Source organism: Phocoena sinus, chromosome 20, assembly GCF_008692025.1.
Source record: "Phocoena sinus isolate mPhoSin1 chromosome 20, mPhoSin1.pri, whole genome shotgun sequence".
In the NCBI taxonomy this organism is placed as follows: Eukaryota; Metazoa; Chordata; class Mammalia; order Artiodactyla; family Phocoenidae; genus Phocoena; species Phocoena sinus.
The window spans coordinates 2,439,241-2,455,956 of record NC_045782.1 but is presented as its reverse complement, the minus strand read 5'-3'; the positions used below and the strand labels follow the sequence as shown (position 1 = coordinate 2,455,956).

General features: G+C 43.2%; 2 protein-coding genes across 2 annotated transcripts in view; one reads left to right on the top strand and one right to left on the bottom strand.

Annotated features, from left to right (window-relative positions):
- Window positions 1-16,662, bottom strand: part of PIGL (phosphatidylinositol glycan anchor biosynthesis class L) — a 55,830-nt gene extending 39,168 nt beyond the window's left edge. Inside the window, exons 1-2 of the mRNA XM_032616195.1 lie at window positions 16,400-16,662; window positions 4,542-4,641 (exon numbers count right to left, since the gene is read on the bottom strand). Coding sequence (XP_032472086.1) covers window positions 4,542-4,641; window positions 16,400-16,637 — 338 coding nt within the window. The 5' untranslated portion in view covers window positions 16,638-16,662. The remainder of the gene's footprint in view (window positions 1-4,541; window positions 4,642-16,399) is intronic.
- LOC116745449 (mitochondrial intermembrane space import and assembly protein 40-like) lies at window positions 10,203-11,137 on the top strand. The gene is given in 2 exon segments (XM_032616200.1): window positions 10,203-10,396; window positions 10,399-11,137. Coding segments are annotated over 2 exon segments (399 nt in total). The 5' UTR covers window positions 10,203-10,314; the 3' UTR covers window positions 10,716-11,137.
- Window positions 16,663-16,716: the final 54 nt, after the last annotated feature.

Here is a 16,716-nt window from a genome sequence, read left to right as displayed (position 1 = left end):
TGGTGGCGCGGTGGTTGAGAGTCCGCCTGCCGATGCAGGGGACACGGGTTCATGCGCCGGTCCGGGAAGTTCCCACATGCCGCGGAGCAGCTGAGCCCGTGAGCCATGGCCGCTGAGCCCGCGCGTCCGGAGCCTGTGCTCCGCAATGGGAGAGGCTGCAACAGTGAGAGGCCCGCGTACCGCAAAAAAAAAAAAAGTAACATAGGCTTCCTAAAAAAGCAAAAGCGAAATAAAACTGTACAGAATTAAGAAGTGCAAGTGTCCCTCCCTGGTCCAGTTAAGTAGCAGCTACTATTAACGAGTCTGGTATATGTTATTTTAGAAATTATGTGTACAGAAATGTGTGTTTACTTTTTGTTTTGTTTTGAAATGTAAATGAAATAATTCTATGGACTCTTCCTAATGTATTAAGAAGCGCAAAAGCAACAAATGAATACTAAATCTGTAGGTTGCATTTCCCAATCACATTCAATTCCCAAGTATCCTGGAGAGGGTCTCTAAGCCCCTTCTAGGCCTGAACCTTGGCACAATGAACGTTTCTGCAAACTCAGCAGTGGTGACGGTCAGGCCAACACCTACTACCCGGCTCCTGGACCTTGAACTGTTCTCTTTCTTCAGCATCTAGCACAGCGCCTTTCCCAGTCCAGGCACTTAATATGCATCTGTTAATAACATGCAGTTAAATATCATATGATTCATTAAATTAGCAGAACCCACAGATATTAAGGAACTAGGTAAAATCACCCAAAGTATCCATTTGGTTGTCTGATTACTGAGATGCCTTCTCATCTTGAGACCTGAACTTTTTTCCCTCTTTAAGGGGTTGGATAAGGGTTTACTTTTTTTTAAAAGAATTATTTATTTATTTGGTCGCATAGGCTCTTAGTTGCAGCACGTGGGCTCCTTAGTTGTGTCATGCAAACTCTTAATTGTGGCATGCATGTGGGATCTGGTTCCCTGACCAGGGATCAAACCCGGGCCCGCTGCATTGGGGGCGCGGAGTCTTATCCACTGCACCACCAGTGAAGTCCCTGGATAAGGGTTTACCTGACTGAGCTCCTCTGGCTAAACGTCTCCCTGAAATCCAGCCACGAAGTTCAGAACAATGGAAGAAAGCAGACAACATCAACGAAATGTTCTCTTAAACACGCATTGGTCTTCCAAACACACTAACAAAGAGGTGACCTACTTTCTCGCAGAAAGTCAGGAATCAGTTCCGTCTTCCTTTCTGCTTTCGAGTCCTAGCACTGCCTGCCATTTGTTAAATGTCTGGCCTCAGACGAGTGTCTTAAGCTTTAGTTTCTTCGTGTGAAACTGAAAAAGGATAATAAAGACCTATCTTTCTACAGTTAGTGGAAGAATTAAACGAGATGACCTTTGTGAAATTGTGAGTCCCTTCATGGAGTTGACAAAGCACAGTGACCAGAGAGCCTCAGCTGGAATGCCAGCTCTACCACATATTAGCTGGATGACCCCGGGCCAATGACTCAACCTCTCATTAGGCCTGTTTCTTCTCTATAATGTGGAAGAAGTAATTGGATTATTTTGAAGGTTTTAAGATCACTGTATTTAGTATGGCCTTTGGCACTGGACAATAACAGTTTAATATACATTTACCATTATTATTCGAGTGTAGGTCCTCCATAAAACTTTTTTTTTTTTCTCTTTCTCCCCTTCATTCTTCTCTTTGACCCATCTAAATAACCCAAAGCAAGATTCCAAAGCTCTGCTTCTTCTGGGTTAGGAAATGAGAAGCTGAAAGACTAAAAGTTCATGTTGCTAGGGACTGAGTTGTGTCCTCCCACAATTCATCTGTTGAAGCCCTAATCCACAATGTGACTGTATTTGGAGACGGGGTCTTTAGGAGGTAATTAAGGTTAAGTGAGGTCATAATGGTGGGGACCCTAACCCTATAAGACTGGTGGTCTTATAAGAAGAGGAAGAGAGAAACTTCTCTCTCCCTGCTACATGTGAGCAGTGAGGAGAACGGGCCATCCGCACACCAAGAAGCAAACTCTCTCCAGAAATCGACCCTGCTGCACCTTGATCTTATATTTCCAGCCTCCAGAACTGTTGAGAAAAAAATACATTTCTGGGGACTTCCCTGGTGCGCAGTGGTTAAGACTCTGCGCTCCCAATGCAGGGGTCCTGGGCTTGATCCCTTGTCAGGGAACTAGATCCTGCGTGCATGCCACAACTAAGCGTTGCATGCTACAACTAAGGAGCCCGCCTGCTGCAACTAAGGAGCCCACGTGCCACAACTAAGACCCAGCGCCACCAAATAACTAAATATTAAAAAAAACTTCTGTTGTTTAAGCCACCCAGTCTCTGGTATTTTGCCATGCAGCCTGAGCAGACTAAGATACCTGGTTTCCTTGAATCTTTCAAACTGGCTTCTTGAAGTATTTATTTTTTTATATTTATTTATTTATTTTTTTGCGGTACGCAGGCCTCTCACTGTTGTGGCCTCTCCCGTTGTGGAGCACAGGGTCCGGACGCGCAGGCTCCGGACGCACAGGCTCAGCGGCCATGGCTCATGGGCCCAGCCGCTCTGCGGCATGGGGGATCTTCCCAGACTGGGGCACGAACCCGTGTCCCCTGCGTCGGCAGGCGGACTCTCAACCACTGCGCCACCAGGGAAGCCCTTGAAGTATTTATTTTTAACAAGTTTTACTAACCCCCTACTGTAGCATCTTCAAAGTAGGGGATATTGCTGAAGCTGCCTGATCTTCGGGATATGTAAAAATTGTAATAAATTAAGTCAGAGTCTTCGTTTCTTATCAAAAGGATGCATGAGCCAACATGAAGAGGACAAAGAGGAGACAACTGGAGTATCAAAGAACACAATGACTTAAACTGAAAAACCGAACACATGAACACAGAAGTTCCTAATGAAATAAAGCAGTGGCCTCCCCAGCCAAGAAACAAACAAGAAAACAATGGGTTACCATAGGAGGTATGTAGGGGATCAACTCCTATTCTGAAAACGGCGATTAAAGGGAAAGAATTAAGCATTTAGCCTGTCTTTTGGGATCAAAGTACCTATCAGGATAACTAAATAGCCCCAGTTGATAAAGTTCTACTTTATAGAATATATAGCTAATACATTTGGAACGCGGGAGACATCTAGAAAGTCACCGTTTTGCAACTTCTAGTTAATTAAGGATTCGTGAAAGCACCGCGTGAAAGGCTGATGTGGGTCTTTACAGTGAAAGGGGTGGCCATTGCCACGTGAGCTCACTAAGAGTGAGGCACACAGTACGTGTGACAGACAGTCACATGCGTGACTAAAAGTGAGACAGATAGTACATGTCCTGAAATGACGGAACAGGGAGTACACAGTGCAGCTTCTTGCCCCTGAAAGTTAGCGTTCATTTCCAGTTTGCAAGAAATATGGAGGATAGAGGAACTACTTAGGTAAAACCACGAGGGAGCAGACAGACAAATCCTTCTGTACGACAACTGACTCAGGTTTTCAACAATCAGTGAGAAGGTTGGCGGGGGGGAGGGACACGCAGAATATCAACCAGGTATAATGTGTGCACTTTGTCTACATCCTGATTTGAACAAACCAACTGTGAAGACACATTCATTTTTGAGCTACTTGGAGTAGCTCAAAATGGACTGGGTATTGGAGAAATCAAGGAATTGCTGTTACTATTAATTTTGTTAGATGGATAATAATGACATTGTGGCTGCATGAAAAAAAAGTCTATCTTCTTAAGAGATGTATCCCGAAGTACGTAGGGGTAGAATAACCTGATGGTTGGGTTTTCTTTAAAATACTTCACACACAGGAGGGATAATTTGGGAGACTGGGATTGACACATACACACTACTATATATAAAACAGGTAATAAGGACCTACTGTAGAGCACAGGAAGTCTACTCAATACTCTGTAATGGCCTATACGGGAAAAGAATCTAAACAAGAGTGGATACATGTATATGTATAACTGAGTCACTTTGCTGTACACCTGAAACTAACACAACAGAGTATACACCAATAAAAAATTTTTTAAAATATATAACAGCTAAGTTACAACTGCAAGAAAACCACAGCTTCACACACAACAGATGTTATGTGGGGTTAGATGAAGTACGTACGGCAAAGGCTTGACAATCACTGGTCTCAGATTACAGGCATGTGGGGTTCGTAATACTGTTCTTTACACTTTTGACTCTTTTTTTTTTGGCTGCGGCATATGGGATCTTAGTTCCCTGACCAGGGATCGAACCCGTGGCCCCTGCAATGGAAGCGCAGAGTCTTAACCACTGGACCGCCAGGGAAGTCCCTGAAATTTTTTATAATAATTTTTTTTTCAAGATTCAAGAGAAGCAGCTATCTTAAGACAAAATCTGAACAGAAGTTGAAAAAATTCACTTGCACTACACTGTCACTTAAAAACAAACATGAAACTATTTTCTGTAGACTTCTCAAGTAAGATGTTCTTATCCACCCACATTATGTTTGTGTCTTTTGAGTGTACCACTGCATTTTTATTGCCAATGAATTTCCACTTGTTAAAAGATAAGTTTACCTGTTGTCAATAATCATTACGTTGGAGGGTGGAATCCCCAAAACATCACAGCTCTGCAGAAGTTCCTTCTTACGAGTCTCCCCTTGATTGTAGTAATTTCCTGAGGATAACAAATACACAGTTGTCGATTTCTTTTTTATCAGTGGAGATCTATCGGTTCACTCATTCTTATCTCATCTTGTTCCCTATAGGATTTAAGCTACCTGAAAATTTTGTGGCGGTGATAAAAAGTTGAAGAAGACGCAACGCTAGGGTTACTATCAGACACTCCTGTGAGAAGCAGTCTTTAGAATCACCTTTGAATTCTTCCCCATCTCTGTGTCTCTCCCTGTGTCTGTCCATCTGCCTGCCTGTCTATGTACCTTTCAGCCCCAAGCTACAGGCTTTGAAGAGCACCTGCTTTGCAGTTAAACAGATTTAGGACTGACCCTTCTATAACCATTCAGAACAAGTCAGGTTTCTGGACACACTATTTGTTTGGGCCCCTTATTATTTAATCTTATTTATTTTTTAAATTATAGTTGATTTACAATGTTGTGTTAATTTCTGCTGTAGAGCAAAGTGACTCAGTTATACACATATATACATTCTTTTTAAAATATTCTTTTCTATTAAGGTTTATCACAGGATATTGAATACAGTTCTCTGTGCTATACAGTAGGACCTTGTTGTTTATCCATCCTATATAGAATAGTTTGCATCTGCTTATCCCAAACTCCCACTCCTTCCCTCCCCCACTCCCCTTCCCCTTGGCAACCACAAGTCTGTTCTCTTATGTCTGTGAGTCCGTTTCTGTTTTGTAGATAGAGTCATTTGTGCCATATTTTAGACTCCCCGTATAAGTGATATCATATGGTATTTGTCTTTCTCTTTCTGACTCACTTCACTTAGTATGATAATCTCTAGTTGCATCCATGTTGCTGCAAATGGCATTATTTCGTTCCTTTTTTATGGCTGAGTAGTATTCCATTGTATATAGGTACCACATCTTCTTTATCCATTCATCTGTCAATGGACATTTAGGTTGTTTCCATGTCTTGGCTGTTGTGAACAGAGGTGCTGTGAACATAGGGGTGCGTGTATCTTCTTGAATTATAGTTTTGTCCTGGTATATGTCGTTTGGTCCCCTTTAAATTGATAGTCTTCAAATATCTGTTAAGCACTTATTTAAAGAGGCTGCTACTCCTGAGTGTTACAGGAAAATAGCCTCCTTCAGAGTTTAGTAACCAGCTCTCCCAGCATGTCCCCGGGGATCTGGACCACATCAGCACCCCAGATAGCTTACGAATTCTTTATTTTCCCAACACACACACTATACTCCCCAAGAATGGTTCTGTTAAGTAACTGCTCTGTATCCTTACAAATAACATACAGTGACGTTTTGGTACCACTTAAATTGTCCTTATGAGCAATTGTCTAGCTACTGGCCCCCTTAATTCAACCCTCCAGCAGATAACTGCATGTGTGCTTTGTGCTAGTTACTTAACTCTCCTGAGCCACGCTTCCTGTACCTGTGCAGTGGGGATGATGGCCGTCTCCAAAGGCTTTCCTAAGGATTATATGATGAGACACATCTACCTAGTCAGGTGCTCAGTGTTTCTCTTCTCTTCCCTTGACTGCTTTCTCTTTCCCTTCCCCCTCCTCCTCTCCTTTCTTCCTGAATTATAAGTCTCCCTCATCATCCAGATCAAATGCCATTCCCTCTGGGAAGCCTTCTGCTCTTTTCCCCGGCAAGCAATCATTTCCAGTATTCTGCTCAGAAATGTGAACTTTCCTCCGTGATCTGATTATTAATGCCTAAATGTCATTGACCTGAAAAGCCACTCTGTATCACCCTGGTGTCAGCACACTGCAGGCACTCCAGAGGCCCCGAGCACAGAGTGGCTCTGCTTACTGTTCCAGAAAACTCAGAAAGGAACTCCCAAGTGAAACCTTTCAACTTTGGCAGGGGTTACTCTAGGGCTAGTTTTTAACTGTTTGAACCCAGATAGGAGACAGTCATTACATTGTATCTGATAAAAGGACTAACCCCCAAAAGACTCCAGAAAATAGCTTAATTTTGTACTGTTCTCATCACAGATTTTTGAGTCAAATAGAAATTGTCAATTTTTGTGATGGTCATTATATTTTAGGTTCCCCTCTCCCATTTTATCTCAAGGTTACTTATCTTCGGTGATAAGTAAATAGTCTAACGTACACTAGTGACGGGCTTCCTAACCTCAGAGGCCGAGCATGTTAGACTCTGGTTACAGTTGTGAGAAACAGCTTAGAAGTGAGGCCAAGGTGTTTTTGGAGCTAGTTTTATTGCTTTGTGTTTGAACTGAGGAACTTAGAACAAGTTAGGGAGTTGAAGTCAGAGAGCATTTTCAACATTTTCATTCACTCTGGTGAACGTGTAGGCACTTCAGTGGAGTAAGTGTCTGGGACCCTCCAGCAGCTCCTGACTGGCATTCTCTAGAACAGTGTCCCCTGGGTGCATAGGACCATCTGCTGGGATGGAGGAAAGGTTTTGGAACTTCTCCTCCTAATTTGTTTACCTTGTCCTTTATACATGTCAACTTTCATTGTTTTAGACTGTACACATTAATTCAGTGGTCTAGCTACTTAATATAATTATAAATAAATATACATATAATGGGAGTATATGTTCAAAACCTTTTACCAATAGGAAAATGTGACCCAAAAAAAGCTTGGAGATCATTATTCTAGAAGGCAGAAAACAAATGGGATTAATGTAGATTTATTTATATAGAACTACATTGTGTGTGTGTGATAACTAATACTTAGTAATAACTAGCAAACATAATGACATTTAATAGAAATTAAATTCACTTTGTAAAAGACCCACATTTACACAGCACAATGTATAAAGGTAGACATTTGTTTTACCTTAAAGATTCATTTATTTATTCTAAATAGGTAAAAAGACTTACATGGTTAAAAATACAAAGAAATAAGACCGTATAGATATTTTTTTAAAAAGCCCCTCTCCTACTCCTCTAGTTACCCATTTTCCTACCCTGGAAGTTTTAATTTGTTAGAATGAGAAGTGGTTTGAGAATCAAGGCATCGTGGACCCAATACCTGGCCTTCCACTAACTTTGTGAACCTGAAGAGATTCCTTAAGTTCCTGGGTTTCAGGAATGCTAGCAAGGGTTTTCCTTGAACATGACTAAGCTAATTCTAAAATGTATTGGGAAGAAAAAAAGGTCCACATTTTCTCAACTATAAAATGGGGGAGTTTAGGTTCTCTGCCACTTAGAGTCTACCCAGGAAAAGAGAAACCATATCAAATATGGGAACCCAAACCGGGTTCCCCAGGAGCTGAAACCCAAAGAGCTGGCCACCTTCCATTAGAAGGTGTCCACAGAGCCCAGCTGGAGAAATCACGATGTGCGTATGTGTGTGTGTGTATACACACACACACACACACACACACACACACACACACAGGGGAAGGATCATGCCCCTCTGATGAGCAATTTGAAAGATGGAAGCAGCAAGAGGAGAGGGGCCCAAGAGACTGGATTTGCGAGGATCTCTCTCTCGAGCTGAAGACAGACTGATAAATCCTGTCTAAGCCGAGTGAATGGGCATGGGGGCTCTAGAGCCACTCACCCACTTGGTTCATTGAATGCCAAAACTCTCCTAGACTCAGCCAAGGCTTTGTGACCGCGCGGGGCACCAGTGGGGACTCTCAGAAAGAAATAGGAAAGAGGAGGAAAAGGGGACAGGGCCTGGGTTGGTGGCATACTGGGGAGTGCCCTCCATGTGCGGGTCATTTCATAAACAGTTTGATAACATTACTTTTTTCTATCCTTTTAGTCCTCTGGCTTTCTTGCCCAGCTTTCGATGTTTTCGAGATATATATACACAGATATATATATTTTTTACAAAATAGGGCCAGAGATATGTAACCTTTGAGTCCTGTTCTGAAGTTTCTATCACTCTCTTAAACATAATTCATATTTATCTTGTTTATTTAATTTTTTTGGCTGTGCCACGCGGCAAAAAAATCTTAGTTCCCCAACCAGGGATCAAACCTGTGCCCCTTGCAGTGGACGTGCAGAGTCTTAACCACTGGACCGCCAGGGAAGTCCCATAATTCATATTTTAAATATTACTAATTTATCCCATTCTTAATAAGATGCAGTCAATCTTAAGATCATATATTTTTCGAAATCTCAAATGTATTGGGTTAGAAAGAAAAGAGTAAAATAGATGAGACGAACACTTTTGAGCCTGGATCTAAATTTATCTCAATAAGGAAAATTTTGAATAATTATTCATGATTAAAAAGCAATAGTGAGGGACTTCCCTGGTGGCACAGTGGTTAGGAGTCCACCTGCCAATGCAGGGGACACAGGTTCAAGCCCTGGTCTGGGAAGATCCCACATGCCAAGGAGCAACTAAGCCCGTGTGCCACAACTACTGAGCCCGTGTGCCACAACTACTGAGCCCGCTTGCCACAACTACTGAAGCCCATGCGCCTAGAGCCCGTGCTTTGCAACAAGAGAAGCCTGCGCACCGTAATGAAGAGTAGCCCCCACTTGCTGCAATTAGAGAAAGCCCACACGCAGCAACCAAGACCTAGCGCACCAAAAACAAAAAACAAATCAGGGGAAACAAAAAAGCAATAATGAAAATAACCTGGTAAGTTCTGTTTTAGGAAATATGGTGAGTCACATGTCTGGAGAAACCCCCGTAGAATATCTGAACACGTGAAATGAAAGGCAAGCATGTTTTAGAATGTATGGCTGAGCTGGCAGGAAAGTAAGGGCTGTCTTTGGAGGTCATAAACAGTAGGTAAGCACAAATCCAGATAGGTAGGGTGGAGCTGAAGCCAGGTCAGCTGGTGGCCTGAAGTTGGGACAGGAGATAAAACTTGGGCACGAATAAGGAAACCTCCACACAAAGATAGGACCCTCAGAAGGCAATACCTACAGTGGGTGAACTAGGGGAAAAACCACCCGAAACAGAGATGGGGGGGCTACTTCTGTGTCTTAGACTTGTTTCTAGTGGAAGGGAAAATAAGAAAAATGTCACCCCCTGAGAACTGTCAACGACACACTCGCCTTCACTAGGTGTGGCACACTGTGGTTTCCAAATGTAGCCACTGCAATAATTCTAGTCCACATGCACTTCTAGAACCTTGCTGCTTCCTATCAAGAGGTGGTATTTCTCTCTTTGAACCTGGATGTGACTTGCGACGGCCCTGACACACAATGCAGTCAAAGTCATACTACGCGCTTTCCAAGGCTAGGCCACAGCAGGCAACGCGGCTCCCCTGAGGGCAGGCCCTCTCGCACACTTGCCCAGGAACCCCGTCACCAGGCTGTGAGGAAGCCCAGGCTACGTGGATTGACCGTATGTGGATGTTCTGGCCCACATCTCTAGCTAAGTCAGGTGATTCCAGTCTCCAGCCTTTGGGTATTCCAGCTGAGGTACTAACCATCATGGGGTAGAGACAACTGCTCTCCGTCTGAAACCATGAGAGATAAAGTGTCACGACTGTTTTAAGCCACTAAGCCTCGAGATAATTTGTTGCACACCATCCGGCAACTGATGTACTTGAGTTTGGGCCCTGAATTTACACTACCTCTATGGCCTGAAAAGTCTCAGTATAAAATTTTAATTTAGAGTGATCTAAGATGGGTAGTTCCCTTTGCTGCCTGGCTGAAGCAAACATAAACACGAAAATATTATCACCGGGGAGGTCACGGCATGAGGCCGCCGCCACAGTCGCCGTGAGTTTGGAGCGCCGGGCTGCACCATGGCCTACTGCCGGCAGGAAGGGAAGGATCGAATCATATCTGTGACCAAAGAAGACCATGAAACTCCAAGCAACGCGGAGCTGGGGCCGACGACCCCAATGATCCTTACGAGGAGCACGGACTGATCCTGCCCAACGGAGACATCAACTGGAACTGCCCGTGCCTGGGGGGCATGGCCAGCGGCCCGTGTGGGGAACAGTTCACGGTGGCCTTTTCCTGCTTCCACTACAGCACAGAAGATGTCAAGGGGTCGGACTGTGTAGACCAGTTCCGGGCCATGCAGGAGTGCATGCAGAAGTACCTGGACCTCTATCCCCAGAAGGAGAAGCCAGCGGATCGATCAGAGGAGACGGCTGTCTCTGAGGCTGCCACGACCAAAGAAGAGGAGGGGTCCAGCTAATGAGGGCCCTGGTCTCCAGCCTCCTTCAGAGAGGATGAACCTCTCCAAGAAAGTGTCTCTCCCTGTGTTGTTCCGTGCACTGTAATGGACAAACTAACTTACTGAGCTGATCAGGGGTCTGGGCCCCTTGACGTGTACACGGAAACATGGGCTGTATGTATGTGTGTCTCACATAACCTGTCGGCGAACGTAGCCGCCACTCTTGGATTCTCAGATTGTCCTGAATTTTGCCATTTTGAAATAATGTGCTGAATAATCTCAGCAGCCAAAAATCTTTACCTGGGAGTGTCTTGTGAGTGAGCTGATCTATTCTGATTCATTGTATCCCTTTTAGTAGATTTTATACCCAGTTGGAAAGTGAAATAGAAACAAACATCTTCCTTTAAAAATGCTGGAGGGGGGCATTCCTTATAGAAGAGGTGGGATGATCAGACCTTGAGTATTGGACGAAGCACTCTGCTTCATTTCTGATATATATATATATATATATATTTTTTTTTTTTTGTGGTACGCGGGCCTCTCACTGTTGTGGCCTCTCCCGTTGCGGAGCACAGGCTCTGGATGCGCAGGCTCAGCGGCCATGGCTCACGGGCCCAGCGGCTCGCGGCACGCGGGATCCTCCCAGACCAGGGCACGAACCCGTAGTCCCTTGCATTGGCAGGCGGACTCTCAACCACTGCGCCACCAGGGAAGCCCCATTACTGATATATTTTGGTTTCTAGTTTGCATTGAGCTCCACGTTTTCTACGTTTGGAAAACAGAGCTTTGGACCCTCTGAGTGACTCCCTTTGTAAGTGAAGAGAAAGGCTGTTTTTTTCTGTTCTTGTTATCCCAAAAGCCCTGCTTTGGGGTCTGTGTTCACACTGGCTCTGTCTCAGCCTGTTCAGATGCAATGTTCTTGAGAGGTGGGGACCTAATCATTACCAAAGTAGCACCTGAGAGAGGAAACGGTGTCAATTAAAAGGAAAACGTGATTTTTACCAGAAAAAAAAAAAATTATCACAAGTATGGTTCCATGAAACATGTGCTTACAATTAAAAAAAAAAATCACAAAACACACAGGGAAACAAGTCACTCAGAATGAGTTACTCAAAGAGCAGAGGCAGACACAAAGACTGCAGAAATTGGAATTATTAGAAGTAGATATGTGTTTAATATATTTAAAGAAATAAAAACGTCAAACTATGAGGAAGTAACAAGAGACTGTAATATTTGCAAAAGAAGCTCTGTATATGAGAAACAGATGAATGGACAAAATTACTAATCATCTCAATATATATGTAAGGCCTTTATTATAAATCTACTAAAGGACATTAAAAAAGGCCAATATAAATGAGGAGACGTACCATAAAATCATAGACAGAAAGGCTTCATATTGTAAACTTGTCGATTTTTCCCAATATTGATCAACAGAGTCAGTGAAATTCCAATAAAAACGCCAGCAAGGTTCTTCCTTGGGCATGCCCAAACTAGTTCTAAAATGTATCTGGGGACTTCCCTGATGGCACAGTGGTTAAGAATTCTCCTGCCGGGCTTCCCTGGTGGCGCAGTAGTTGAGAGTCCGCCTGCCGATGCAGGGGACACGGGTTCGTGCTCCGGTCCGGGAGGATCCCACATGCCGTGGAGCGGCTGGGCCCGTGAGCCATGGCCGCTGGGCCTGCGCGTCCGGAGCCTGTGCTCCGCAACGGGAGAGGCCACAACAGTGAGAGGCCCGCGAACCGCAAAAAAAAAAAAAAAGAATTCTCCTGCCAATGTAGGGGACACAGGTTTGATCCCTGGTTGGGGAAGATCGCACATACTGCAGAGAAACTAAGCCCATGCACTACAGCTACTGAGGCTGCGTGCCACAACTACTGAAGCCTGAGCGCCTAGCGGCCCTGCTCTGCAACAAGAGAAGCCACCAGAACGAGAAGCCCACGTACCGCAATTAGAGAAAGCCCGCACACAGCAAAATGAAGACCCAATGCAGCCAAAAATAAATAAATAAAAATAAATTTATAAAAAAAAATAACATGTTTGGAAGGTCAAAAATGGCAAACACACCCTGAGGAACAACAGATCAGAGGGCTGGCCCTACCAGATACAGTGTTGTAAAAGCTACAGAAGTTAATTGTTGTAAAAGCTACAGCATGATATTGGCACAGGGATGTCAAACTGACTGAAGGGACAGTATACAGATCAGAAATACACGGAGCTCTGTCATATGAGAGGTGGCAGTGCAGTCAGGAGGGGAAAGGATGGGCTGAACTGGTTTTCCCGACTCCAGTCTTTCCCTCCCAACGGTTCTCCATATGCCACCAGTATGAGCTTCCTAAAACACAGAACTGGCTGTGTTAATTCTCCAGCACATGCATTCTACAACACCCTACTACCTACTGTGGCTTCCTCTCATGTGTATATTAATAGGTACTTCAATGGTTACATAAATCGGAGAAATGCTGGACTAAACAAAATTAAATAGGAATTTTTTATAGCAAGACTTCTCCAAGATGTTGATAGTCTAATAAGGACCGTGCACCTCTAAAGGGGGAATAGCACATCCGGTTAATTTCCCTAAACTTGTCAGGTCAAGGTATTAACATCTTTCTTTTTTAATAGCAGCTTGAGGAACTGGTATTTCGTGGAACATACACTGGGAATCAAAATGGTTACTTCCTTAACTGATACAGCAGCAAGGCAATGTGTGTGGGTGCAGTGGTTTAGAACAGGAAAGAGCCACTGGGTCCTGGCTCCTCTGTGTTCTAGCTCTTCACTTTGGTCAAGTTACCTAACTTCGTGGTTCAGTTTCCACAGTTAAAAAATGAGAAAAACAAATTATATATACGTGTAACGCCTATCATAGGATTGCTGAGAGGATTAAATGAGCAACTAATAACAAAATACATTTTTTCCTGCTTCTCCCTACCCCTTAAAACTGGAGATGTAGTTAGAATGAGTTATTCAAATGAGTCCAAGACTTACTTATGCTTTTACTATTGCCCTGAATGGCTTGCCCCATTTCCTGTATACTTAAGTCCTATTTTTAAAGACCAGCTCAAAAGAAAAGCTCTTTGGAGAAGTTTCCTTAATCCGATTGATGCTTTTCCCCATTTTGAGTCCACAGTCTTTTCTCTGTCAATTACAGCTTTCATTATGTTATATCACGTTATTAACTTCCTGTTTTTCAGGTTAGAATAAATCAGGAAGGTGGGTAATGTTTAGTCTGTACATTTTTTGAATGAGTTGGGTATTTTAAAAGTAATTTAAAAAATTACAAGAGAAAACAATTTAAACAGAAAGTTGGATTCAGAGGAAATAATGAAAGACAACAATGAAGATACTGAGTTTTAGTATGTGTCAAGGGCGTGGTGTTATATTTTTTACTTAAAAAAATTTTGATTTCTGGCCCCAACCTACTAAAAAATAAGGAGAAATTTATTAAGAATCCTGTGTACCTGTAATACTTTGTAAATAAAATCCAGGCATCTTGTAACAAATTTTGCTTATAATTTGATTCCCATAGTTGTAATATGAAACATAAATAAAATTAAAAGCAAACAAAAAATGAGGCCATTACTTGCATATATTTGCAGTTAATATCCTTAATAGCACAAACTGAGAAGAAAAGTGCTTAGATTGAAATTCTCAATATTTATGAAAAATGGTTTAATCTTGCAACAAAAGATTTTGAAGGAAAAAAATGTTAGTCATTCAAGAAATATTATACATAAAGAGATTATTTGTAATAGAGATAACCTGGGGGGAACCCTAATATATGTATAATAAGGGATGACTAACTAAATTAAGGTTTATCTGTATGAAACCATTTAAAAGGCTATATATCTAGTTCTTATAAACATAGGTAAATACTTAAAATATAAGTTTCAGAAGGACATGGTCCTCACCTAGCTTGTTTTCAGTTTTATTCCTAGGGCAGAGAATAAGTCCTGGCAGATAGACTTTTTTTTAATTAAAAACGTTTTTTTATGACGACTTTTTTTTAAAAGAGCAGTTTTAGGTTCACAGCAAAATTGAGGGTAAGGTACAGAGAGTTTCCATATACTCCCTGCCCTCACACACGTACAGCCTCCCCCATTATCAGCATCTCCCGCCAGATGGTACACTTGTTACAATCGATGAACCTACACTGACACATAATAATCACCCCAAGTCCATGGTTTACATTAGGGTTCACTCCTGGTCTTGTACATTCTATGGGTTTGGACAACTGTATAATGACTACATCCATCATTATATTATACCATACAGAGTATTTTCACTGCCCTAAGAATCCTCTCTGCTCTGTCTATACATCCTCTCATCCCAACCCCTGATCCCCACTGATCTTTTTACTGTCTCCATAGTTTTGCCTTTTCCAGATTGTCACATAGTTGGAATCACACAGTACAAAGCCTTTTCAGATTGGCTTCTATCACTTAGTAATACGCATTTAAAATTCTTCCTTTTCATGGCTTGATAGCTCATTTCTTTTTGCCTCTAATATTCCATTGTCTGGATGGACCACAGTTTATTTATCCACTCACCTACTGAAGGACATCTTGGTTGCTTCCAAGTTTTGTCAATTATGAATCAAGCTTCTATAAACATCTGTGTGCAGGTTTTCGTGTGAACATGTTTTCAGTTCCTCTGGGTAAATACCAAGGAGGGCTACTGCTGGATGGTTTGGTAAGAGTATGTTTAGGTTTGTAAGAGACTACCAAACTAACTGCCTTACAAAGTGGCTGAACCATTTTGCGTTCCCACCAACAATGAATGAGAGTACCTTGGTGCCCCATCCTCACCAGCATTTGGTGGTGTCAGTGTTCCGGATTTTGGCCATTTTAATAGTAAGCAGTGCACAAGAATCTTTAATAAATATTTGAGAAATTAATGAAAAGGTAATATTCGGTGAAAAATATAAAGTCTTATAAAATGTGCTTATTGAGAAAAATCTGTATAGAAAAAGAACTGGTACGAAACAACCAAATGGGAAAAGAAGTCACTGGGCATTTGTTAAAAACAGCTTTATTGAGGTATGATTTTTACATACCATAAAATTCACCCATTATATATGTACACTTCAATTATTTCATTTATACAGCTGTGCAATTACCACCATAACCCAGTATCATGGTTAATTTGTTTTCTCATTCCATCTTTTCTGTATGGTAAAGAAGGACTTAATTCTTTGAAAGGCCCCAGTGAAAGCTGGGTGGAGTTGAACTCTAAAATGACCTATAAGATTATTTTCTAGTCTAATGAACTCTCTCTTCAATTTGATACATGCATCTTTCTAGCACAAAGTGGACTGAAGGGTTGATCAGGAATGACACAGCCCACATTCTGTTTGGTCGTTATTCTTGGCCCTCCTGGAAATGAAAATGTTCCACAGGATACTGACTACAGTCGCAGTTCCCAACGCGGATGTAGGTACTGAATGGAAGCAAATGTGAGCTACCGGATCCTGCTAGCGGAGAGCGGAGCTCGCACGCTGCCCACGCCTCCCAACGCACCTGGGAAGCCGGCCCTACAGCCCTCAGGCTGGGGCCACAGATTCTCGGTGAAGCGCCCGGATAAAGGACCTCCAGTGTATTCACCTGGTTCCCTCCGACAGAGACCCCTCCGGGAAGAAGTCGAGTGAGACAGGTTGGCGCCTAAATGCCTTCTCCGCCCCGGCTCCCCGCGCCCCGCCTACAGCTTCCTACCTGCGGAGAAGCAGAGCAGGGACACCTGGTGCCGCAGGCGGACCAAGCCTAGAACGGTGGGAGCAAAGAACATGGCTTCATCGTCGGGGTGCGCGGTCACCAACAGAGTCCGGCTTCCGCCTCCCGGCAGGCCAGCTTGCTCCGAACTCTTCATTCGCTCCCAGGAGTCCCAAACCCAGAGGAAGCCCCATGTCAGGGCCGCCGCCGCCACACAGAGCAGCAGACCCACCACCTCCATGCCCTGAGGAGGCACTGCGCCTGCGCAGGAGGGGAGGCGGCCGCCGGGCCGGCTCCGGCGGGAGACCGGCGCTCGCGGA